The 27,396-nt window shown below is 36.4% G+C and overlaps 2 protein-coding genes across 3 annotated transcripts in view; one reads left to right on the plus strand and one right to left on the minus strand.

Annotated features, from left to right (window-relative positions):
* Nucleotides 1–272: 272 nt before the first annotated feature.
* KRR1 (KRR1 small subunit processome component homolog) lies at nt 273–22,069 on the plus strand. Its single transcript, XM_061204206.1, has 10 exons — nt 273–370; nt 11,430–11,602; nt 12,994–13,128; nt 13,325–13,450; nt 13,538–13,621; nt 14,718–14,774; nt 16,448–16,618; nt 18,666–18,743; nt 18,851–18,944; nt 20,481–22,069. The coding sequence occupies exons 1-10, from the start codon at nt 286–288 to the stop codon at nt 20,621–20,623; spliced, it is 1,146 nt and encodes a 381-aa protein (XP_061060189.1). The 5' UTR covers nt 273–285; the 3' UTR covers nt 20,624–22,069.
* GLIPR1 (GLI pathogenesis related 1) overlaps nt 21,326–27,396 on the minus strand; it is a 44,744-nt gene continuing 38,673 nt past the window's right edge. The window contains exons 5-7 of one of the 2 annotated variants that reach the window (XM_061204207.1): nt 24,718–24,803; nt 21,860–21,886; nt 21,326–21,760 (exon numbers count right to left, since the gene is read on the minus strand). In XM_061204207.1, coding sequence (XP_061060190.1) covers nt 21,606–21,760; nt 21,860–21,886; nt 24,718–24,803 — 268 coding nt within the window. In that variant the 3' untranslated portion in view covers nt 21,326–21,605. The remainder of the gene's footprint in view (nt 21,761–21,859; nt 21,887–24,717; nt 24,804–27,396) is intronic. The other variant, XM_061204208.1, reaches the window with a different exon arrangement.

Consider the following 27,396-nt stretch of genomic DNA (forward strand, 5'->3'; position numbering starts at 1 on the left):
TAGATAAAACCGTCTCCGACTCACCCCCAGTGCTAAACTACAATTCCCAGCATGCTGTGAAACTCCGTAGTTGCAGTGCGTCCGGGAAGAGAAGTCTCCAGCTCGCCATTGGCTCCGCGGGAGAAGCGTAGTAGTTTATGCAAATACGCGGGCTCTAGCTTACGCACGCACGGAGACTGCGCAGATCTCCTCTGAGTTCTGCGGAACTCATTTTGAGCGCGGGGATTTTAGCCGGTAGGATTTAAGACAGGGTTCACTTCCGGTAGCACCGGAAGCAGTTAGAAGATGGCGTCTTCCAAGCAGGGCGGGCCAGCTACAGCGTCTAGGAAAAGTGAATTTCGTAGCCAGAAGCCGAAGCCGGAGAGCCGAGGTGAGGTTGTTTGAAAACCAAAGACTGGGGTTTGGGGGTTTTGAGTTGGGGTTTTTTCCTTTCGCTGGCTGGGAACGTGTAACGCCGCCTTGAAGTTAAGTACCTGTAATTGCTGAAGGTTGGGGTTGTTGGCCGGACTCGCAGGAACGACTGGCCTGTATGGTGCCGGCCGCGTGTTCCTAACTAATCGCTTTTGCTGGAAGCCCCCAAAGTAGGGGTCTTGCTGGATGCGTCTTCTGTGAAAGGATGAGGAAGGCGCTTCGGGACCTTAAACTCGCGGCGGTGTCTGGAAATCGCTGGCAGAATGAGGGATGGGGTGAGGTGGGAGTAGGAGGTCGTTATGCATATGAGTGAACGAGTGATAGAGTGATAATGAAGGACTGAGACAGACATAGTGATAGAAGGAGATACCAGGCGTGTCTTTAGCGCTAGTTTGTCAGCCAGTGAAGAAATTTTGGAACGTTTATTATTGTTCCTGTTTATCAGGTTGCTGAAGTATTAGCCAACACAGTTCCTGTTCTATCAACTGCATTAATTGCTCTCTTGCTTTGCAGTCTTGTTTCATCCATTAACTTCTGTATGATTGACAGAAAGAGAGGCCAGAGAAATAGCCCGGGGCCTGCTCAACCAGACTTATTGGAAGTGTTAAAAACCTTGAACTCTTATTCTGTAGGCATAAGGGACATATTAAACGTGATTCGTTGTTGTTTTAATTAAGTGTATGGCAGAGAGGACAGTGTATATGCAGCTTAAAGAATAAAACCAACAGGTGAAAAGGAGCACTCAGACCGTTAAGTAGAATGGAGTATTACCATACCCCCAAAGCCCGCTACGTGCCCTAAAGTAACCATTCTGAATCGTGTTGATTATTCTGTTTCCTTTCTTCATAATCTTTACCACCTATGCACAAAATGTTTTAATGTCGTCAGTTTTTGAATTTTACATGAATGAGAAAGGATTGTAGATATTCTTTTGTGTCTTGCTTCTTAGGCTAAACTTTGTTGTTATTATTCAATCAGGGCAATACTTGTAGCTGTAGTTTATTCTTTTCCCTACTGTATGATGTTCCGTTGTATGAATACAGGCTAATTTATATTTTCTTTTTTTTTTTTCTATCACACCACCACCTCCACCCCCCCGCCACTTTCCCCCGTTGGTGTCCATACGTTTGTTCTCTACATCTGTGTCTCAGTTTCTGCCCTGCAAAGCAGTTAATCTGTACCATTTTTCTAGGTTCCACATATATGCGTTAATATATGATATTTGTTTTTCTCTTTCTGACTTACTTCACTCTGTATGACAGTCTCTAGATACATCCACATCTCAACAGATGACCCAATTTCATTCCTTTTTATGGCTGAGTAATATTCCACTGTATATATGTACCACATCTTCTTTATCCATTCGTCTGTCAATGGGTATTTTGGTTGCTTCCATGACCTGGCTATTGTAAACAGTGCTGCAATGAACATTGGGGTGCATGTGTCTTTTTATTTTTTTTACATTCTATTTTTATACTAAATATATTATAATATACAATTATAAACCCACTTTAAATCCACAAAAGCAATACAATTTAAACAACGTTTGACAGTCTCTTTTTTTTTTCTTCAAACAGAAAGTCACAAAAATTATAATCATCCTCATCAGTACACTCAGTCCCATGTAATTTTTTTTCATCTTGATCTTTTGTTAGCACTTTTATGAATTCATCAGTTTTCCATTAGAGTTCTGAAAATGCTTAATCCTTCAGTTCAGCAATATAGTCAGTTACCAGAAACCTGTACTTGTCAGAGTCTTTTCCATGAATTCCTTGAAGATGAAACCCTTTTATAGGAACACTTTTTTGCAAAACCATCAAAGAACACCCAGAACTGTCTGTAAAAGACAAAAGACTTAAAAATGACCACGGTTAAAGATTTGATGAAAGTTCATAATAATGCAATTGACAAGGAAATTTAGTTATTTCTGAGATATACATTTTAAAATAATAACTAGAATTATAACTTACAACATTATACCAGAACATATAAGATTTTTAGGAACTTCATGTAATATCTGAAACATTTATATTAATACCTTTCCATACAAATAACCCAAAGTAAGTTTAGTATTCGGTTTTTTAAAATTCTTTAAATTTAATTTTATTTATTTTTTTATACAGCAGGTTCTTATTAGTCATCAGTTTTATACACATCAGTGTATACATGTCAATCCCAATCGCCCAATTCATCACACCACCATCCCCACCCCCCCGCGGCTTTCCCCGCTTGGTGTCCATACGTTTATTCTCTACATCTGTGTCTCAACTTCTGCCCTGCAAACCGGTTCATCTGTACCATTTTTCTAGGTTCCACATACATGTGTTAATATACGATATTTGTTTTTCTTTTTCTGACTTACTCTGTATGACAGTCTCTAGATCCATCCACGTCTCAACAAATGACCCAATTTCGTTCCTTTTTATAGCTGAGTAATATTCCACTGTATATATGTACCACAACTTCTTTATCGATTCTTCTTTCGATGGGCATTTAGGTTGCTTCCATGACCTGGCTATTGTAAATAGTGCTGCAGTGAACATTGGGGTGCATGCGTCTTTTTGAATTATGGTTTTCTCTGGGTATATGCCCAGTAGTGGGATTGCTGGAGCATATGGTAATTCTATTTTTAGTTTTTTAAGGAACCTCCATACTGTTCTCCATAGTGACTGTATCAATTTACATTCCCACCAACAGTGCAAGAGGGTTCCCTTTTCTCCACACCATCTCCAGCATTTGTTGTTTGTAGATTTTCTGATGATGCCCATTCTAACAGGTGTGAGGTGATAACTTATTATAATTTTGATTTGCATTTCTCTAATAATTAGTGATGTTGAGCAACTTTTCATGTGCTTCTTGGCTATCTGTATGTCTTCTTTGGAGAAAGGTCTATTTAGGTCCTCTGCCCATTTTTGGATTGGGTTGTTTGTTTCTTTAATATTGAGCTGCATGAGCTCTTTACATATTTTGGAGATTAATCCTTTGTCCGTTGATTCGTTTGCAAATATTTTCTCCCATTCTGAGGGTTGTCTTTTCATCTTGTTTATGGTTTCCTTTGCTGTGCAAAAGCTTTGAAGTTTCATTAGGTCAATTTATTTTTGTTTTTATTTCCATTATTCTAGGAGGTGGATCAAAAAGGATCTTGCTGTGATTTATGTCAAAGAATGTTCTCTCTATGTTTTCCTCTAAGAGTTTTATAGTGTCCAGTCTTACATTTAGGTCTCTAATCCATTTTGAGTTTATTTTTGTGTATGGTGTTAGGGAGTCTTCTAATTTCATTCTTTTACATGCAGCTGTCCAGTTTTCCCAACACCACTTATTAAAGAGACTGCCTTTTTTCCATTGTATATCCTTGCCTCCTTTGTCATAGATTAGTTGACCATAGGTGCGTGGGTTTAACTCTGAGCTTTCTATCTTGTTCCATTGATCTGTGTTTCTGTTTTTGTGCCAGTACCACATTGTCTTGATTACTGTAGCTTTGTAATATAGTCTGAAGTCAGGGAGTCTGATTCCTCTAGCTCCGTTTTTTTCCCCTCAAGACTGCTTTGGCTATTCGGGGTCTTTTGTGTCTCCATACAAATTTTAAGATTTTTTGTTCTAGTTCCATAAAAAATGGCATTGGTAATTTGATAGGGATTGCATTGACTCTGTACATTGCTTTGGATAGTATAGTCATTTTCACAATATTGATTCTTCCAATCCAAGAACATGGTATATCTCTCCATCTGTTGGTATCATCTTTAATTTCTTTCATTTGTGTCTTACAGTTTTCTGCATACAGGTCTTTTGTCTCCCTAGGTAGGTTTATTCCTAGGTATTTTATTCTTTTTGTTGCAATGGTAAATGGGAGTGTTTCCTTAATTTCTCTTTCAGATTTTTCATCATTAGTGTATAGGAATGCAAGAGATTTCTGTGCATTAATTTTCTGTTTGAATTTAAAAAAATATCCCACAAGGACTTAGAGGCAAAAAATATACAAATCAATTTTAACTGCAAAGTAAAGGACCTGTTACAGTGGAGGATTACTGGACTGAATGTCAATATTATGACATAGTACGAGTGTGTTTCGTGTTTGGTAATTGCAATCATTGTTGCTTTTGTTGTGGTCATTCATTTACAGTGCTTGGTGTCAGTTTATTTTTCTCTTGTAAAAATAAAATACAGTGTGTGTGTGTGAAAAAACAAAAATGTACCGGTGGCAAATAAGCACATGAATAGATGTTTGACATCATTAGCTATTAGGGAAATGCAAATGTAAGCTTCTAAGAGATATTACTGCATATCTATTGAAATGACTAAAATTAAAAAAATGACAACAGCAAATGCTGGAGAATATGTAGAGAAACTGGATCATTCATACATTGCTAATAGGACCTTAAAAATGATACAAGCACTCTGGGAAAGAGTTTGGCAAATTCTTATAAAACTAAATGTGCGGGCTTCCCTGGTGGTGCAGTGGTTGAGAGTCTGCCTGCCAATGCAGGGGACACGGGTTCGAGCCCTGGTCTGGGAAGATCCCACATGCCGCGGAGCAACTGGGCCCGTGAGCCACAATTACAGAGCCTGCGCGTCTGGAGCTTGTGCTCCGCAACAAGAGAGGCCATGATAGTGAGAGGCCCGCGCACCACGATGAAGAGTGGCCCCCGCTTGCCACAACTAGAGAAAGCCCTCACACAGAAACGAGGACCCAACACAGCCATAAATAAATAAATTAACTGAATTAAAAAAAAAAAAAAAAAGCTTGCCTTCAATTTAAAAAAAAAACCAAAAAACTAAATGTGCAATTGCCATATGACCCAGCAATTGCATTCTTGAACATTTATCTCAGACAAATGAAACTTATATTCACACAGCAACCTGTATGTGAATGTTCACAGAAGCTTTACTTGTAATAGCATAGAACTAGAAACATCCCAAACGTCCTTCAGTGGGTAAATTGTTAAACAAACTGGTTCATCCATACCATGGAATATTACTCAGCAATAAAAAGGAACAAGCCATTGGTACTTGCAACAACTTGGATGTATCTTCAGAAAATTATGCAGACTGAGAAAAGCCAATCCCCAAAGACTATATATTATATGATTCCATTTATATAACATTTCTGAAATGCCAAAATTATACAGATGAAGAACAGATTAGTGGTTGCCAGGGGTTAGGAACGAGGGTAGTTGAAGGAGATAGATGTAGTTATAAAGGGGCAGCACAAGAGATGCTTGCGACAATGAAACTGCTTTTTGTCATGACTGTGGTGGTGATTACATGCATGAAACTAGTGATATCTGAATAGTATCAAAGGATTGTGTTAATGTCAATATCCTGTACTATAGTTATGTGAGATTTTACCATTGGGGAGAACAGGGTGAACAATACAGGATTCCTATTTCTTAACTTTATGTGAATCTACAATGATCTCAAATGAAAATTTAATTTAAAAAGTAAACGGGGTCAAAATAAAAAATAAGAAAAAAAAATTTTGTATCCTGCAACTTTACCAAATTCATTGATTAGCTCTAGTAGTTTTCTGGTGGCATTTTTAGGATTCTCTATGTATAGTATCACGTCACCTGCAAACAGTGACAGTTTTACTTCTTCTTTTCCAATTTGTATTCCTTTTATTTCTTTTTCTTCTCTGATTGCCGTGGCTAGGACTTCCAAAACTATGTTGAATAATAGTGGTGAGAGTGGACATCCTTGTCTTGTTCCTGATCTTAGAGGAAATGTTTTCAGTTTTTCACCATTGAGAATGATGTTTGCTGTGGGTTTGTCGTATATGGCCTTTATTATGTTGAGGTAGGTTCCCTCTATGCCCACTTTCTGGAGAGTTTTTATCATAAATGGGTGTTGAATTTTGTCAAAAGCTTTTTCTGCATCTATTGAGATGATCATATGGTTTTTATTCTTCAATTTGTTAATACGGTATATCACATTGATTGATTTGCATATATTGAAGAATCCTTGCATCCCTGGGATAAATCCCACTTGATCATGGTGTATGATCCTTTTAATGTGTTGTTGGATTCTGTTTGCTAGTTTTTTGTTGAGGATTTTTGCATCTATATTCATCAGTGATATTGGTCTGTAATTTTCTTTTTTTGTAGTATCTTTGTCTGGTTTTGGTATCAGGGTGATGGTGGCCTCATAGAATGAGTTTGGGAGTGTTCCTTCCTCTTCAATTTTTTGGAAGAGTTTGAGAAGGATGGGTGTTAGCTCTTCTCTAAATGTTTGATAGAATTCATCTGTGAAGCCATCTGGTCCTGGACTTTTGTTTGTTGGAAGATTTTTAATCACAGTTTCAATTTCATTACTTGTGATTGGTCTGTTTATATTTTCTGTTTCTTCCTGGTTCAGTCTTGGAAGATTATACCTTTCTAAGAATTTGTCCATTTCTTCCAGGTTGTCCATTTTATTGGCATAGAGTTGCTTGTAGTGGTCTCTTAGGATGCTTTGTATTTCTGTGGTGTCTGTTGTAACTTCTCCTTTTTCCTTTCTAATTTTACTGATTTGAGTCCTCTCCCTCTTTTTCTTGATGAGTCTGGCTAATGGTTTATCATTTGGTTTATTTTCTCAAAGAACCAGTTTTTAGTTTTATTGATCTTTGCTATTGTTTTCTTTGTTTCTATTTCATTTATTTCTGCTCTGATCTTTATGATTTCTTTCCTTCTGCTAACTTTGGGTTTTGTTTGTTCTTCTTTCTCTAGTTCTTCTGGGTGTAAGTTTAGATTGTTTATTTGAGATTTTTCTTGTTTCCTGAGGTAGGCTTGTATAGCTATAAACTTCCCTCTTAGAACTGCTTTTGCTGCATCCCGTAGGTTTTGGACTGTCGTGTTTTCATTGTCATTTGTCTCTAGATATTTTTTGATTTCCTCTTTGATTTCTTCAGCGATCTCTTGGTTATTTAGTAACGTGTTGTTTAACCTCCATGTGTTTGTGTTTTTTACGTTTTTTCCCTGTAATTCATTTCTAATCTCATAGCATTGTGGTCAGAAAAGATGCTTGATATGATTTCAATTTTCTTAAATTTACTGAGGCTTGATTTGTGACCGAAGATGTGATCTATCCTGGAGAATGTTCCATGTGCACTTGAGAAGAAAGTGTAATCTGTTTTTGGATGGAATGTCCTATAAATATCAATGAAATCTATCTGGTCTATTGTGTCATTTAAAGCTTCTGTTTCCGTATTTATTTTCATTTTGGATGATCTGTCCATTGGTGTAAGTGAGGTGTTAAAGTCTCCCACTATTATTGTGTTACTGTCGATTTCCTCTTTTAGAGCTGTTAGCAGTTGCTTTTTGTATTGAGGTGCTCCTATGTTGGGTGCATATATATTTATAATTATACCTTTTTGGATTGATCCCTTGATCGTTATGTAGTGTCCTTCCTTGTCTCTTGTAACGTTCTTTATTTTAAAGTCTATTTTATCTGATATGAGTATTGCTACTCCAGCTTTTTTTTTTAATTTTATTTATTTATTTGTTTGTTTGTTTGTTTATTTATGGCTGTGTTGGGTCCTCGTTTCTGTGTGAGGGCTTTCTCTAGTTGCGGCAGGTGGGGGCCACTCCTCATCGCAGTGCGCGGGCCTCTCACTATCGCGGCCTCTCTTGTTGTGGAGCACAGGCTCCAGACGCTCAGGCTCAGCAATTGTGGCCCCCATGGGCCTAGTCGCTCCGCGGCATGTGGGATCTTCCCAGACCAGGGCTTGAACCTGTGTCCCCTGCATTGGCAGGCAGATTCTCAACCACTGCGCCACCAGGGAAGCCCCTCCAGCTTTGTTTTGATTTCCATTTGCATGGAATATCTTTTTCCATCCCCTCACTTTCGGTCTGTATGTGTCCCTAGGTCTGAAGTGGGTCTCTTGTAGACAGCATATATATGGGTCTTGTATTTGTATCCATTTAGCAAGCCTTTGTCTTTTGGTTGGAGCATTTATCCATTCACATTTAAGGTAATTATTGATATGTATGTTCCTATGACCATTTTTCTAATTGTTTTGGGTTCGTTTTTGTAGGTCCTTTTCTTCTCTTGTGTTTCCCACTTGGAGAAGTTCCTTTGGCATTTGTTGTAGAGCTGGTTTGATGGTACTGAATTCTCTTAGCTTTTGCTTGTCTGTAAAGCTTTTGATTTCTCTATCGAATCTGAATGAGATCCTTGCCGGGTAGAGTAATCTTGGTTGTAGGTTCTTCCCTTTCATCACTTTAAGTATATCATGCCACTCCCTTCTGGCTTGTAGAGTTTCTGCTGAGAAATCAGCTGTTAACCTTATGGGAGTTCCCTTGTATGTTATTTGTCGTTTTTCCCTTGCTGCTTTCAATAATTTTTCTTTGTCTTTAATTTTTGCCAATTTGATTACTATGTGTCTCGGCGTGTTTCTCCTTGGGTTTATCCTGTATGGGACTCTCTGTGCTTCCTGGACTTGGGTGGCTATTTCCTTCCCATGTTAGGGAAGTTTTCGATCATAATCTCTTCATATATTTTCTCTGGTCCTTTCTCTCTCTTTTCTCCTTCTGGGACCCCTGTAATGCGAATGTTGTTGCATTTAATGTTGTCCCAGAGGTCTCTTAGGCTGTCTTCATTTCTTTTCATTCCTTTTTCTGTATTCTGTTCCACAGCAGTGAATTCCACCATTCTGTCTTCTAAGTCACTTATCCGTTCTTCTGCCTCAGTTATTGTGCTATTGATTTCTTCTAGTGTAGTTTTCATTTCAGTTATTGTATTGTTCATCTCTGTTTGTTTGTTCTTTAATTCTTCTAGGTCTTTGTTAAACATTTCTTGCATCTTCTCGATCTTTGCCTCCATTCTTTTTCCGAGGTCCTGGATCATCTTCACTATCATTATTCTGAATTCTTTTTCTGGAAGGTTGCCCATCTCTACTTCATTTAGTTGTTTTTCTGGGGTTTTATCTTGTTCCTTCATCTGGTACATAGCTCTCTGCCTTTTCATCTTGTCTATCTTTCTGTGAATGTGGTTTTTGTTCCACAGGCTGCAGGATTGTAGTTCTTCTTGCTTCTGCTGTCTGCCCTCTGGTGGATGAGGCTATCTCTATATTTTCATTTCAATGTTGCTGGAAATTTGAATTGTTCCCATTGTTTGTTATTATAAACAATGTGGTATAAATATCTGTCTACATACCTCCTGGTTGACATGTTAGAGAGTTTCTCTGGTTATATACTTTACATGGGATTGGAATCCTTGAATTGTAGGGTAGGGGATGTGCAAATAATGCTAAATCTTCCTAAAGGAGTTGTGCCACTTTACATTCCCATTATCAGTAGATGAGCACTAACACTTGCTGTTATCTGAATTTTGAATTTCTGTCATTTTGTTAAGTGTGAAATCATATCTGGTTGTAGTTTTAATTCAGACTTTCCTGATTACTAATGAGGTTACACATCTTTACATGTTTTGGGGCTATTTGTACTTCCTCTATTGTGAAACTCCTGTTTATTTCCTTAGCCAGTGGGTTTTTTTTTTTTCTTTGTTTTTTTTTAATGCATAACCATTGAAGTGTTTAAATTGTGTAGGATCTTGGTCAGATATGCATTTTAAGTAATCACTATTGTAGAATTTGAGGGTTTTGGGGGGGGGATATTGAGAAGTGAATGTTAAATAAAACTAGCTAATTCTCTGTGATTTGAACCAGAAGTAACAAAGTAGATGTGAGTATAAGAAACAGAAAGCAAGTTTACCTGACTGGAGTGGATAACATATGAACTATAAGACCTGCTTCTTAAACTTTAGTATGCATGGGAATCTTCTCATGAGACTGTTAAGAAAGATTCCTGGGCTTCATCCCAGAGATTCACATTTATTAGGTCTGGATGGAGCCCAAGAACTGCATTTCTAACAAACGCTCAGTTTATGCTGGTGCTGCAGGCCTATGGATCATATTTTTGAGTAGTACTGAATGAAAGTACAGCTGTTGGATTTAAGAGGTTCTTAAAATCCAGGAGCAGGAGTTTTGATAAATGATATGGGAAATAATTTATAGCCCTTAGAAGGCATTTTGTTCTAGTGAGAGGAGACCTAGACTGAGCTTCATATTCCCTTACACAAGTCACTTAAACTTTTTGAACTGAGTTTTTTTTATAAAATGGGAATAATAATACCAGTTCTTCCTACCTTTTGTAGTTGTGAGTACACAGAAATAAGGCACGTGAAAGCTCTTTGCGAAACCTAATACCCTGTACTAGTGAATATTAACTGAAAGGGTACACTGGGATCAAGCTTTTGAAAGTTTTATGTTCACACACATGCACATATATATATACACATAGGCTGCACTTCATTGAGTCTGAAAGGTTACTTATATTTAAAATAGTAATGTAAACAAAATGGTGTTTGGATCTTCAACTCTAAGATAGTGTGGTGCAGTAGAAGTTTGTGAGTATTGACTATGTACCAGGTGTATGCCAATAAGTGTTGATCGAAGAAGAGTCCCTGCCCTTAAGGAACTTTGTCTTATGAGGTGACTGAAATACATACAATTTTTTTTTTTTTAATGCTATTGTGTCGGGGTTGTAGCCAATTTTCTTTTCTTTTTTTTAAAATTAATTAATTAATTAATTTATGGCTGTGTTGGGTCTTTGTTTCTGTGCGAGGGCTTTCTCTAGTTGTGGCAAGCGGGGGCCACTCTTCATCGCGGTGCGCGGGCCTCTCACTTTCGTGGCCTCTCGTTGCGGAGCACAGGCTCCAGACGCGCAGGCTCAGTAGTTGTGGCTCACGGGCCCAGTTGCTCCGCGGCATGTGGAATCCTCCCAGACCAGGGCCCGAACCCGTGTCCCCTGCATTGGCAGGCAGACTCCCAACCACTGCGCCACCAGGGGAAGCCCCAACATACAATTTTAATACAGTATTTTGGTGATAATGACAGAGGCATGTTCTCGGACTGTTGAATAATATAAAAAGCAGGGGAAAAGGAAATGGAGAGTATTGGGAAGCTTGTGAATGTATGCATACAAGTGTTCAAAAAGTGTCCAAAAGAAGTTAAATCTGATGTATAGATTTTTCCCCCTTTGTAGATGAATCAGAACTCCTCACTGTTCCTGATGGTTGGAAGGAGCCAGCTTTTTCCAAAGAGGACAATCCCAGAGGACTCTTGGAGGAGAGCAGTTTTGCAACTTTGTTTCCAAAATATAGAGAGGCTTACTTGAAAGAGTGCTGGCCATTGGTACAGAAAGCCTTGAGTGAACATGTATGCATATCTTATGTATTTCTTTGAGATTTTGTTTTTGCTTATATCTTTTAAGTAACTGAATGTGTGCTGATGGATTTTTTTTTAAAGGTGCTACCATAGCTGGTTAATTTGATTCCTTTGATATTTTAAACAGACTAGGTAAGCTTTATCTTTACAGTTCATTTGTTTTTAGTTTTGTGAATAATAGATTACTTGGAAAAATTCACATGCCTTTAAATATTTAGGGGATTCACAGATGGTCTGAAACTCACTTGTGAACTCCAAATTTCAGAATGTCTACTCTCTGCTATAATGGTTGCCATGAACCTGTACAGTTTGAGCTGAGGCATACTCTTGGCATTGTTTAACTTTTCATTGTAAATGAAAGATGTGGATGTGACCAACTTTCCTCTGCCGTGCCCTAGAGCAGTGTATTTGATTTTATTTTTCAAACTGGATTGAGACCCCTTAGTGAATCAAGAAGTCAATTTAGTGGATATAATGAACCTTCAGAAAAAAATACATCAATGTATCGCATGTGGTAAGGATAAGTATCATTTTATGAAGCTTTTGGTTCACCTGTGTGTGTGTGCACAATAGATTGATAGAAAATGTATTTCTCAGCTGTGGCACTGCTCTAGAGTCATTTGTGCCCATTAGGTATGAGGGTGGTTTAGCAAACTGCAGGCATGTTTTACAGCTGTCTACGTCGGAGATTAGACTCAATTATTGGGGTTTTTTTTGTAAACTCATAGACACCTAACCTTAGGTTTAATTGTTCATCATTCACTATATTGAAATATTCTTCAGATTATGCTCACAAGTTAGAAAACAGCATTTTTATTTGCTTTGTTGCAATCTGATTCTTCCATTTGAAAGTTAATGCATAGTTTTAATCACTGTAGTAATCATAATCACTGCTTTTATTTTTAAACCTATGATAATTTGTTTTTACTTTGTACTTAGCTAATACAAACCAGCTAGAAAAAAGTTTGAAAGGGAAGTCCATTCTCACTCTAGGGAGCAGATTAGAGATTAGAGCTGGATCCAGCCAGGGTAGGGAAATTATATAGCTTTACATTTTTACCTCAATTTTTAAATGTAGCCTCATTTTGATTGATATATATTTTTTAAACTAGAGATAATCTTTATTCCAATAAGTATAAATTATTCTAAAGCCAATTATAAATGTTTTCAATTGCCTGAGTTTTTTATATTCTTTGAAGTCTAAAAGTAATCAAGTATTCATTATTTACATTAACTTTCTAGCTTCTTCAAGGAGAGAGTTAATGAATTTTGAGATAGCTTAATGGCACAGAAATTATTAATTTGGTTAGGATCGGCTCTGTAATTATCTAAAATTGAATTCATTTTCAGACAACTGCTTGTTTGCTCTTTTTGTATTGTAGCATGTTAATGCAACCCTGGACCTGATCGAGGGCAGCATGACTGTCTGTACAACAAAGAAGACATTTGATCCATATGTCATCATTAGGGCCAGAGACCTAATAAAGCTGTTAGCAAGGAGTGTTTCATTTGAACAGGTAAATTTAGAATTACAGAGACTTTGCTTTATTTGCATCAACATTAGAGACAACATATAACACTGCGTCCCCTCCTGCACCATAAAGTTTTCGTTTTTGTGCTTAAATATCATTTTGTGCTTAAATTTCTTGGCTTGGAGAAGATATGTGCTTGTCAAGAATATTGATGGAGTATTCTTTTTTATTTTCCCAAAAGGCAGTACGAATTCTTCAGGATGATGTTGCATGTGACATCATTAAAATAGGTTCTTTAGTAAGAAATAAAGAAAGATTTGTAAAAAGAAGACAACGGCTTATTGGTCCCAAAGGATCTACGTTGAAGGTACTTTTTATTAGTGAAAAAGTATGTCTTCCTTTTTTGTTAGTTTTTAAGTGTACTGAACTTCAACTTATTGCTCTTTTGATATAGGCGTTGGAACTCTTAACAAACTGTTACATTATGGTACAGGGGAACACGGTTTCAGCCATTGGACCTTTTAGTGGCTTAAAAGAGGTGAGAACTATTTGTTCTCTTCAGTTAATTTTCCACAGAGAATAAATGAAATAATAGTTCATTGGATAATATATTGTTTTATATATATATTTTTAGAATATGCTTTGTTTGATTTTCCATTAGTAAATTATTCATGTAATTTGAGGGAATTCATGTAATTTCCTGGACCCTAACATATTATGGCCAACGTTTGGTAACTGAAGAGAGATCCATTTCTGAATTAGGAGGTCTGCACATCATTACTCCCTCCACTCAAATTTTAAGTGGGCATTTAAGGTCTCAGTCTGTAGCAAACATAAGAAACACGAAGTAATTACATGCATTTAAATGACTGGAGAATTGAACAGATCTTGTTCTTTGCAGTAATGTATTCAGCCAGTAGAGGTCAGGCTCAGAAAACTTCCTTTAAGATATATTTTCTTTGAATGTTAATGTTTTTATGAACATCTTCTTTAGCATGTCAGATGTTATGATAAAATCTGTGGAGCAGATACTGTTTCTGTTAACTCCTTTTGAGGCTTTTGTTGTCTGTATCTGGCAGCGAGGTCTTACTTGCTTTCCAGGGCCTTTAACCTTAATTCTATTGGACCTCTTTCTCATAAGTTACCTGCTTTTTTTTCATGGGGCAATAATAACTTAAATATTTTGAATATTTCACAGTTTTGTAGAGTCTAAGTATATTATTTAATTCTTATGACAGACCCTTAAGGTAGTTTTATTTCCATATTACAAATGAAAAAGCTGGAATAGGAAAATTAAGTGCCTTTGCCATATGAAGTGGCAGTCCCACTATTTGAGTGCATATTTTCTAACTCTAAATCCAGCCCTCTTCCCCCTAAATTTTACAGCTCCAGAGTGTTGTGTTAATTCTGTGTATAGCTTTTTATCAGTAAAGTTGAGAGACTTCATTGTATCCAAGGGAGGTTGACTATTATGAAAGATCTAGAAGCCACTCAGAACAGTAGAAGGGACTGCAGTACCCAATTTGGTAGCCATTGCCTGGTTCATAGGCTATTTTGTGTTATATTAATCCTCGTCTACCTAGTTCACCAAAATCTTTATACATGACTGATTCATTTTTCTTTGCAAATTTCAGGTTCGAAAAGTAGTCCTAGACACTATGAAGAATATTCATCCAATTTATAACATTAAAGTGAGTATTCACTATATATTACTACAAAGTGGTTATCAAGTTGTTTTTAGCTACAGAAACCTTTCTTGAAAGTAAATCTTTTATGAAAGCCTAATATACAAAACAGATAAAGCAGAGCTATTTTGGGTAAATTGGGGTAGAGTTCAGCCCACTCAACTCTATCCCAGTCCCCTATAGTTACTTCTTTGGAAGTTTAGGTCTCTTTGGAGTACAGTTTGAAAGCTGTTGAAGGGGACAGTGTAATGTAGTGATTCACTTCCAATACAAATAAAATAAGCTTCATAGGATTTGTAGTAGATGGTACCAATCCAGTTTTCTTAGGTTATGAGCCCACATATTATATTTAAAGATGTGATCTTTTACAATTCTGCCTTTTTCTTTTTTTTAATTAATTAATTTATTTAAAAAGATTTTTTTTTTGGCTGTGTTGGGTCTTCGTTGCGGCACACAGGATCCTTTGTTGCAGCGCACGGGCTTCTCTATAGTTGTGGCGTGCAGGTTTTCTCTAGTGGCGCGCCAGCTCCAGGGCGCATGGGCTCTCTAATTGAGGCACCCGGGCTTAGTTGCCCCGGGGCATATGGGATCTTCCGTGACCAGGGATCGAACCCGTGTCCCCTGCATTGGAAGGTGGATTCTTTACCACTGGACCACCGGGGAAGTCCTGAATTCTGCCTTTTTCTATAAGTAAAGTCTGGAATATTTCGGATTGCGTTAAAACCTATCTTGGAATTTAACACTCAAATTATAGGCTCTTCAAGAGAGATCTGTTATATCCCTGTATGCATAAAGTTCATGATTGTTCTTGGAAATGTAACCATGGTATAATGAGTTTTATGATGGATATTTGTTAAACAATCCTTGAATTTAATGAAGTTAAGTTGAAAAGTCACTCTTAGATTGGGGTGAAAAAACCATTTTGAGTTACATTGGGACATTAAAGATAAAGAGAGCTCGTCTTGCATCTGATGCCTAGTTTGCATCCTCTGATGTTTCAGTGTCTATAAAATTCAGATTGAGTAGGGGAAGTGTGAAAACATTCATTTTGTTGATCATGAGAAACTTTTTTTCTTTCCCTGTGATATTTCAGATGCTATTGAAAGCTACCTGCTTGTAGGAAACATCACTAATTAAGAACTCTCCCTGCTATTGTTAGGTTGAATTTTAAAGGTTTTAATGAAATAATGGTTGAAAAACTGAGTTAGTCTTATTTTCATCTCAGTTTATTTTAACAATTCTGTCTAAATTTCTAATGGTTTTCTGATGCTTGGTTAATTATGCATGTTTGAGATTATATATTTTTTCTTTCCGGAATTGGTTTAATCCTACTGAAGAGACTAAGAATTGTTCCTTTTAATTTTATTATTTATAGGAACAATGTTGATAATGTCTTAGGTTGAGAAACATATGACTTCTAAAATTAAAAATGTTTGGGACTTCCCTGGCAGTCCAGTGGTTAAGACTTCGCCTTCCAGTGCAAGGGGTGCAGGTTCGATCCCTGGTCGGAGAGCTAAGATCTCACATGCCTCACGGCCAAAAAACCAAAAAGCATAAAGCAGAAGCAATATTGTAACAAATTCAATAAAGACTTAAAAATGGCCCACATCAAAAAAAAAAAATCTTTAAAAAAAATTAAATTAAAAGTTTACTTTGTTCATATATTGCCATGGTTGAAGACCTTAATGATTAAACGAGAGTTGGCGAAAGATTCTGAGTTAAGATCACAGAGTTGGGAAAGATTTTTGCCACAGTTCAAGCACAAAAATGTGAATAAACGCAAGGAACCAAAGAAGAAAACTGTTAAGAAGGAGTATACACCATTCCCACCACCACAGCCAGAAAGTCAGGTCAGTATTAAATGTTGAATTTCTTTACATGAGGGGGAAGGCATTTTAATCTATTTTTGTCAGAAACTTTGAGGGTATTTTGGGTGGAATTTCTGTGTACGTACGTTTGGGTGTGTAGAGATATAAGAAACTGAAGGTAAGTGTAAATAGGCTTATTTTGAACTAATTGCATGGGGGTGGGGAGTGGAAGCTTCATACTGTGAGTGTAAACTCCGTCAAGGTGGGTGGTGTCAGTTGTGTATCTGTAGCCACTATAAATGTTCCATGGTTAAAAAAAATTCAATGATTTAGTCCACAATGCTTTCTACTCTGCTTTAGCATTATTCATGTGACCATGTACTATATGATTGCTCTGGATTTGACATCTTAAGTCTAGTATCTATCCTTTTTTTAAGACATGAATGCCTCTAATTTTGTCAACTGTCTTCTGGCATCATTCCCTTTCTAAAATTTCCTTTTCTGTCTTGCCCATCACTGTTTTCTTTCATACTCCCTTTTCTTCTATCACACCTGCCCAACAAAACTAAAACTTGGATCAGTCCTAAAACTTGACTTCTTTCCCATAACGTGGCTACTAAACATAGCTGAAGAAAGTCATATCTTTGGATTATATCCCTTAAAAGTTCACGTTTCCAACCTCAGATAGGTCTTCAGTATTCTCTGGCAGCTCTGTGTCCTCTTAATTCTTTAGCCACCCTCCCACTCCAGTAAAATAAAATGCAATGTCATCTACTAGAAGTATGTGAGACTACGAGGCAAGAACTCTTTCAACTTCCTCTTATCTCACAATTTTTTTTTCCCATCTGCATCAATCCTTTCTTTGCCTGTTCTTTGAATTCTGTCTTCACCTGTCTTCTGAGGTGTCTTGCTTCATTATTCCCTTCCTTGGCTGTATGTTAAAGTCTTCCCTTTTTACGAGTTCTTTGTGATCAGCATGTAAACCCATCTCTTTCTGTGTACTATATCTTGTCTTCCCCACAGCCCTGTGTTTGTAGTTTTCCAGGAAGGTTTGATGAAAGGTCAAAGGTAAAAAAGGAATGATGATCATCATAGTAAAAAAAAAAAACAGTGAAAGTGTTGGATCTTGAGGTCTACTTTGGAAAACAAAGAAAGTGAAGCCAGAAAGAAAGTGTTAGTTGGGGGAAAGTGGAGTGATCCAGCTACTAAACCATGCTTCTGTAACACCTGATATATTTTGTATAGCCCTGTACTGTAGTTAGTAGTTGTCGTTTTATCTTTTTTTTCCATGACTGTAAGCTTCTTGAATCAGCAATGTCTCATTTGACTTATTCTGCCACTTACTTGCTATGTAATTATGGGCATAATTTATTTAACCCATCCATGCCTCAGTTTCTTTGTACATAAAATGGGGATAATGATCATACTTGTCTCAAAGAATTGTTAATGAGGATTAAGTGAGTTAGTAATTGTAGAGAGCTTAGTATTAGAGTTTAGTAGAACATTGCCTTAGGTAGACCAATTAATTATATGTTGACTCTCTACTTAATGAATTTGCTATTGCTTGGTCTAATTAGTACTTAGTCTCCACATCCTGACAATTCTTGCTTTTCATTTTGTATGCTGCAACCTTTTTTTTTTTTTTTTTTAAACAGGCTTTTATCTCTTCTCCTTTCTTCTGTACCTTTTATAAAGTGCTACTTTGCTCTCTTCACTCTTTTCAGGAACCTTCAGTCATTTCTAAATCATATCCCACCTCCCTTACCTGTCATTCATGTTTCTTCATGCTTCCCCAAAACTGTCTTTCCAGTTTCCTCTCACACTTTTCTGAATCATTGACCTTCCACCCCACCTCAAGCAGTTTGTTGTGTATTCCATGAACACATCACCTACTTTCCTGCCTCCATGCTTTTGTGCATATATATTCCCCTCAGCTTAGTGGACATTTCCTTCTTTTTATGTTGCTACCTTTATGGAGTAATCATAGTTTTGACCCCACTGTCTTTACCTCAAGGTCATTGTGAGTTTCTTAGGAATTGACTTCTCATCTACATTATTTATGATGTATTGTAAATACTGATTTCAACAGATTGATAAAGAATTGGCTACTGGTGAATACTTTCTGAAGGCAAGTCAAAAGAAGAGACAGAAAATGGAAGCAATAAAGGTAAGACTGTCTAGCTTACAACACTAATTGCAAAGTTTATAGATACTTGAATTCTTATTTAACTACAAAAGCGTTTTTTAATGTAGTTTTTTTAATTAATGATGTAGGCTAAACAAGCAGAAGCTCTTAGTAGGAGACAAGAGGAAAGAAACAAAGCCTTTATTCCACCTAAAGAAAAACCAGTTGTGAAACCTAAGGAAGGTAATGCTTGTTTTCCAACTCTTGGTATTCTGTGAAAGTCTGTTAGAGGAAAAGTAAACCCATAGTGGATTTGTCTGAAACTCTTTGAGTGTTAAGAAATAACCATGTGTTTCATCAATTCTCTTAGCATTTCATTAATCACAAATCCTAGGGAAAAGCAGTGACTGAGATAATTTATAATTTAGTAGCAGCTAATGCCTATTTAAGAGTATCCCAGATTGACAGTCCCTTCCTGACCTCTGTGCTGAGGAAGGACTCTGTTGTGAAAGATATAAACCAGAGCAGTGAATCTTCCGTAAAAATAAAACAGTAAGATCCCTGAGCTCTGCTATCATGCCCTTTAAAAAGAGCTTATCAAAAGTTGTACTTTCTTTACTTGTGTGATCTGTGGCTTAAAATTTGATTCCCGTATGGTTAACGTGGATTTCTCATCACTTGGCCTAAAAGACACCAACAAAATGGCAGGACGATCTTTCTTATTCAGGGGCTTTTAAAAAGACACTCAGAGAAAACACTCTGATGCCTTTTCTTCTCATTCCTAGCCTCATTTTGATCCATCTTCTCCTCTTTCGCATTTTCTTTTCCACTAGTAACACGTGTACTCTTCTGTAAGGTAACTCTCCAGAGTGGTCAGTGGCACAATGAGGGGAGGGAGGTCACCAGCAGCATTGCACATGACCTGTTGGTCAAAGCCAGACGTAACATTACTATTTTGTTAATTTATATCAGTGTTAACAGCTTTAAAAGTATTGTATTCTACTATTTAGATCCTTGGTTATATAAAAGTTAAAAATATCTTAAGCATTATAATTTCTAGTTTGTACAATCTGTCAGTTATGTACTCTGAAGGTATTCAATAGCTAGTTTAACCTCAGTTTATTACTGATTAAAGTGTAGCTATTCCACTCTAGTGGAGGCTTGAGAGCAGACTTAAAGTTGCTGGGTTGTTTGATGACATTTTATCTTGTGGTTCTTTTATGTCCTGAGTGCTGTTCTTTAAATAATAAGAAAAAGTTGCAATTTTTTCACTGCTTTTCTCTGTTTTGTTCACACTTTTTGTGTTAAATACATGGGGTTGGGTTCTGTTAGGAGGACCTCCAGATACTCTCAGATTATTGTCTTTATTACCAAAACCTTGTTAAATGAACTACTACTAGTCATTAATTGAATATTAGGAAAACTAATTTTTTTAAGGAATACTCTAAAGTTCCAAAATACAGAAAAGAATATAAATAAAAATCTTATCTCAAACAATTTAAGGGAAAAAATGTAATTTTAATATAGTTGAATCCAGTAATTGGTTCAAATAGTTAAAGTGTAATGCCATTTTCGTGTATATTTTCACTAATGTATTTTTAAAGTACTTTGTTTTCTCCTAGTTAGAAGAAATTTCTAACTTTCCTTTAAGCAAGTGTTTTCTATTTTATAACATCTTTCAATTGTAACAGTACTCTGAAGTTTTTGTCTTATATATGTATTCTTTGTTTTATTTGGTATAATCTAAAGAATTACATGTATTGTTTTTAATTTATTTAGCTTCTACTGAAACTAAAATTGATGTGGCCGCCATCAAGGAAAAGGTTAAGAAAGCAAAGAGTAAGAAACTGGGAGCTCTTACAGCTGAAGAAGTTAAGCTTAAAATGGAAGCAGATGAAAAGAAAAAGAAGAAAAAAAAGTAACATACAAAAAAACAAAAACAAAAAACCCTGAGCTAGAATTTATTAAGCTATCTATCTCCTTTTGTAAAGGATTTTGAGATACTAGGGCATTAGTTGCCTTATCCATGAGAAGTAATACCCTGATCACTTTTTTCTGAGTTTGTTTTGTTCTTTATAACAGTGTTTAAACAGCAATTCTTTATAAATTATTGTATTCTCCATGTTTTTTGAAAAATTTTATACTAGAAGGTGGTATATATGTGTTTATATGCATTGCACCTAATCTATTCCAGGCAGGTTTTGTCTAGGCATGGTTTTAGGGTAATTCTTAAGATTGTTTATATAAAGATTTTGCAGTGTGGCTACTGTAATTATCCATCAAATCCAATGTCTGAGGCCATTGGTTAGTCTTTAAATATAATCATGTCATGTCCCAGCATTTGGTTTTGAGGAAAATAGATTTTTCAGTGCTCTAATGGCAACAAGTAAACATTTAGGTTTATCCCTTTTTGTAATCTCATTTTACATTTTGTTCCAAGATTAATCCATAATCCAAAAAAGCAAGGCCTTTTAAATTAATTCCCTTAATTACTATACCAATATGAGTCTGAGGAAGTAGTAAACCAGAAAGACATCAAATTTGCAAGAGAACAGGGAAAACCAGATATTTAGAGTTGAAGCAGCACGCAACAGGTTATATAGAAATGTTTTTACTGATGAGGGCCAGGACTCACCTAAATCTAGCTCACTGATTTTACATATTTAGAAGCTAAGGCATACAGGGAATAGGTTACTCACTGGAAGTCACAGCTGTGGCAGCCTGAAAAACAATGCTTCTTCATAAAAAGTGGAAAGTAAAGATGAGTTTATCTTACAATGTTAGGAAATTGAACCATTTCTTCTTTTGAGTAAGGGTTTGCTGCAAATTAGAAATACACCCAATTTTTATTTATTTATTTTTTAAAGCCATGTATGAATGAGGCTTTTTCCCCTCTGGATTGTATTAGTTCAGAAGAACTAAATGAGGGTATTTGTGCTTGACCAAACTGATAATTATAACACTCAGTATTAGGATTGGTGGAGTAACAATGAGGAAAAGAGATATGTATCTGTTACGTGGAAGTACTGGCCAGTCTGGAAACACAACAGAGTAGTAACCTGTGAAACAAACATAAAATATCCTCTTAAATGTTATTCCTCATAATGCAGTAACATAGCTCAGATAGATCGTATACAATTTAAGGTTTATATACATACGTGTCACTTTGTCTCGTTGTGGGTTAGCTATAAAATCAGAAGAAAAAAATTAAAAGAATAGATACTGGTGAGGCTTTTGTTTTGTTTTCTTTTTAAAAGCCAAGTCTCTTAATTATAACCATTGACTGTTGCAATCAACTTGTTTATATAACCTTTATATATAAACTTTTTATATACCACTACTATAAATGGAAAATCATTTTACATAATGTAACTGGCAGATAAAATAAATGCAATTAAAATAAAACAATTAAAAATAAGTATTAGTAATTATCAGTGTGAGCAATTTATTAAAATATTTTCCTGAAAATAAGTTTCTCCTGAGAAGAATGATACTATCTATGATCAGTCAGTAATGAAGAGACAGTGGCCTCTCATGCATTCCAGTCTGTCATTAGTATATCAGTAGGGCATTTGGATATCAAAGTCATATTTACTCCTCTCCTTCCACTGAGCTTTATTAAGATTTTGACATTCAGAGCACTGGGAAGAGAATTCCACATCTGCCATAGCCTTCTTATACTTTTTAAATGGTCAGACACCTCTTTTACACTGGTTCTATGCCAGCTGCTGTTGCATTCCTATGGTGGAATCCATCAAGGAGCTGACCCTCTGGTACTCGTGAGCATCCCTGGTCATCATACCTGTGACTGACTGGGCTTTGTGGTGAATTGCCACGAACCTTCTGCTTCTTTAACTTTTCTTGGCAGTTACATCCATGAAATCAAGGTATGCTATGCTTGCTAGTTATATTTTTTCTTACATATATATTTTTTAAATGTTTTAAACATTCAACTTTTGAATATTGAAACAAACGTCATCCATGCACTAGCTAAAATCAGCTTGTGTACCATTGGTGTGCCCAGCACATTTTGCAAAACCATCCTGATTTGGCCTCCATTGGTATTTATTGAACCTACCAGTATCTAGAAGACCACAAAGGGATTTTTTTCCTCCAGTGTTTGCCATAATTTGTCAGAGACGAAATCTGATAAATAAAAGCTTTTATCCTCTAACCCTTACCCCCTGCAAATTAGCGTGTGTTTTCCTTTGTCTTTCTTAAGAGCCCAGGGGCTTTTCATTATTGGACTATAGCCTTAATTTTCTGAATTTTATCCCACAAGGTTAGAGACCATTTCAAGCTAGATCTCTAAGATCAAAAGCTAAAACTCCAGCGGTTTTCTTCTTGTTATCATTGTGCTGGTGGTGGTGTTACTAACTGTCTAGATTTTTATAGAGAATGAATGATTTTTTTTAGGAAATATGCAAATTAGCAATTATTTGCCTTCCAGACTAGGCACTTTGGTTACAAAGTTGAATTAGATAGGCATAATTCCTGCCTGTTTGGAATTCAGAGTCTAGTGGGAAAGACAGCTAACCAGTGGCAACAGTTAAATTACTTTTTACATAATTTAAAATTATTGTCTCAGTTTTCATCACAGATTCTAAAGAAGCATTATGAGTCTTGTTCATGAGCATAAAAACATACCATCTAAAACTTTGGGCATAAAGAAGACACCAAAATACCAAGAGTAAACTCAAGATCTGAGATTACAGGAAGGATGAATTGGGGGATAATAGATAATATTTATTGAGTGATACTGTATGCCAGGCACTTGTTCTAGATATAATTTTTTTTCATTCGTTTCACGAAACCTGTGAGGAGGTGCCACCGTCTACATTTCATTATTGAGGAAACAGGTCCAGACACTTGCCCAGCGTCACAATGGTGGAACTGGAAATTGAACTCAGAAATATTGTTTCTAAAATCTGTGGTTTTAACTCTTATGTCATACTGCCTAACTTGGAAGAAAAAAAGACGCTTTCGTAGTGTTGGAGCAACATGAAAAATTCAGTTAACATATTGGTGCTCTGAGAAGGGATTTGTTGCACTATGGCTACATGTTAGTGAGTTCTCTAAACAAAACTAATTAGGAGGGAAAGAATGGTTGAACTGGAGAGAAATGACTGGCTCGGAAAGCCGGTAGAAAAAGCGTCTCTGTAGCTGGAGTAAAAATGAGAACTCAGTGTTTACAAATCAGGAGGAAGGGAAAAGCAGTTGAAAAGAATTTTATAATTTTAAACCCAGAAGGGACCTTAGGAAATGTGTAAGCAATGCAACACTTTAGCCAAACAAAAATTTATGCAATTAAGCCCCACCCCAGCCCTGCAGCCCTGAGGGTTCAGTTGGTTATAGATCTGGACACAAAAGTCCTAGAGGATTTGCAGAGCTGCAATAGCTTGATTGAGGTTTTCCTTCACACCATTGCAAAAAGTGAAAAAAAAACCATACTGAGATGGAAAGGAATGTGTCTGGGACAGGAACCATAAATAGACTCTTGGCCAGTTGTGTATTAATATTTCAAAGTTATGTAAAACATCCTTGGAAACGTATCTTCATTGGCCTGCACTGTTCCTCAGTAAATGCTGTCTAACTAGTAAAAAGTGCCACGTTGCAGCTTTATTTCATTTATCTAATTCTACAGATGAAAATGCAAGTCTTGAGTGCTTGGACAGGTAGTATCACGCAATTCAGAATTCTTTTGGTTAACTTTGTTATACAAATTTTTGATCTTGCTGAAATTAGCAAATCTTGGGTCTACAGTTTCCCAGCATCCGAGTCGCTTTGTTGTTTTTCTGATTAGCACTAACTAAAGAATATTATTTGCTTCTTTAAATTTCTCTTGAACCATATATTCATTCCCAGGACAGTAAGCCACCGGTTTGATTGCTACCTGATGCCACTTTCCCTGAAAATAGCTGTTAGGATAAAACAAATGTTTGCATTCTTAGCTCTGTAGAAAGTCACAAGAGTTTTGAACACATTGTATGATTGGTAGATTGCTCCTTTTACTCACCGCAGAGATTGTCCAGACAGTTGTCATTACTGGGGCAGGCACTGCATGTGGATCCTTTTTTATATGGCCAGGTTGGGTAATTGCCTCTGTGAAGTAGAGGAAAACTTTCCATTAGGAGAGTTGTTGGTTTCTGTCTGTTTTTTTTTCCAATTGCTATTTATTATGGTCCTTGGCTAAATCCTAGGATGGAAGTCCTCAGATTCAGAGGGTTGGTAAGAGAAGAGGAGAGGGGGAAGCAGAAATGGAAGCCTGCTAATATTTGCAGAGTTCATGCTAGGTGCCCGTGTTTGGGAACCTATGTCTTAATCATCTCAGTTAATTCTTAAGACAACTCGGGGAGGAAGTTATTTTTATTTCTGTTTTACAGATAAGGCAACTAAACCTCTAAAAAATTAAGTAACTTGCCAAAAATCACCAGGTACAGATGTCAGAGTCAGAACGAAACCTAGATTTGTCTGATTTCAGAGCAATACTCCCTCTACTTACTGTCTGGCCTATGTGATCACTGCCATCCAAAAAACTGTCCACCTTAGAAAAGCTACCATGACCCACATTTTTGTTCTCCTCAGCCTAGCAAACCTCCATAGTTTTTATTGGATAGGAGCCATTTGTCTGGGGAAAGGGCTTTCCAAAAGAAAATAACAAGAAATATGGGGGAGTTTCTAAAATGTAATTTGTTTTCACATAAAAGATGTGATATGAATAATAGATAATAATTACTGAATACTCTTCGTGTACTAGGCACTGTTCTAAGCATCCTCGAATGAATCAATCTTCACAATAACCCTATGAGGAAGATACTATAATTTTTTTAATTCCCATAGCCAGAGGCTGAGGCACAGAGTGTAAGTAATTGACCAAGATCACAGATTAGAAAATGAAATAATAAACATTTTATATCCCCATGAATATCTCTGGAGTAGTAATGATGAAAGGCTGTACATTTATTTCAATGAACCTGCCACTGCTCTAATCTTTTTTGGAACTCTACTTTTGGAAAGGAGTTCTTAACTTTTTCATGTCATGTACCCTCTGGCAGCCTGGTGGAGCCTATGGGCTCTTTCTCAAAATAGTTTAAAAATACCTAAAATAAAGTTCATAGGATTATAAAGGAAACAAATTAAGTTGAAATAGTTATTAACATGTTAAAAATATTTGTGATATACTAATATGTACTTCTCTATTAAGTATTAGGTAAGAGCTAGCAGGGAGTCTAATAATTACAGTAATTTCAAGGTAGTGATAAAAACTATTTTGAGAGAGATGCAGCAACTAGAAAGTGATATGAACATATCTGTGATAAAGATACAGGTAGTGCAGTACAGTCATAGCTATTGCTGATAATGATTGGAGTGTTATCTTCATAAAGAAATGTTACTTTCAATAGAAGTTAGTGAAAAAGATGCAACTTTTTTCTAATCCAAGTTCATGGACTCCTCTCCCTTAATACTATACATTAATCTTCAGAGTTAAGACATTACTTTTTATTAACACCTCATTTCCAACTAAAAAGATATGTTCAAATCTCGTTTGGCTCCAAATTAATTTAGGCTGTCTCAAATTTACCCTCATGTTTATGCTACCCTGTGGAAAATAGTCAAAGGAATATAGTAGAGATTCTGATAATTATAAAAGATATCCAAAATGGACATTAATCATTGGAGTATCTTTCATTGTTAAAAAGCACAGTACTCATTGAGTAGTTAAATTCTAGAATGTTTTTAATGCAGTCATTTATGCATTCCATACTATAAAGAAGAGGGGAAAATTGCTACTTCAAAAACAAGCTAAAAACAAGGCAGTTGTGACTTCTAGGGAAATAGAATTCATCTTGGGAGAAACATGCTACTGGAAAGGCCTGACTTGTCTAGATGGGAATGATTAGGACAAAGATATCTACAGTCTCCCAAGGTAATAGAAATAAAAGCAAAAATAAACAAATGAGACCTAATCAAACTTACAAGCTTTTGCGCAGCAAAGGAAATCATAGACAAATGAAAAAACAAACTATGGACTGGGAGAAAATATTTGCAAATGATGCAACCGACGAAGGGAAGTTCATACAACTCAATAACAAGAACAACAAAAAGAAAACCCAAAAAATGGGCAGAAGATCTAAATTGACATTTCTCCAAAGAACACATGGAGATGGCCAATAGGCACATGAAAAGATGGTCAGGATCACTAATGATTATAGAAATGCAAACCAAAACTACAATGAGGTACCACCTCACACCGGTCAGAATGGCCATCCTCAAAAAGTCTACAAATAACAAATGCTGGAGAGGGTGTGGAGGAAGGGGAACCCTCTAACAGTGAGGGTTTACATTCCCTCACTGGGAATGTAAATTGGTGCAGCCACTATGGAAAACAATATGGAGGGTCCTCAAAATACTAAAAATAGAGTTGCTATATTATCCAGCAATCCCACTCCTGGGCATATATGTGGACAGAACTATAATTCGAAAAGATACATGCACCCTAATGTTCATTGCAGCACTATTTACAATAGCCAGGACATGGAAACAACCTAAATGTCCATCTACGATGAATGGATAAAGAAGATGGAAGATGTGGTGTATATATATATATATATATATGGAATACTTCTCAGCCATAAAAGAACAAAATAATGCCATTTGCAGCAACATGGAGGGACTTAGAGATTATCAAACTAAG

The sequence above is a fragment of the Eubalaena glacialis genome, chromosome 11 (assembly GCF_028564815.1).
Source record: "Eubalaena glacialis isolate mEubGla1 chromosome 11, mEubGla1.1.hap2.+ XY, whole genome shotgun sequence".
NCBI classification, from domain to species: Eukaryota; Metazoa; Chordata; class Mammalia; order Artiodactyla; family Balaenidae; genus Eubalaena; species Eubalaena glacialis.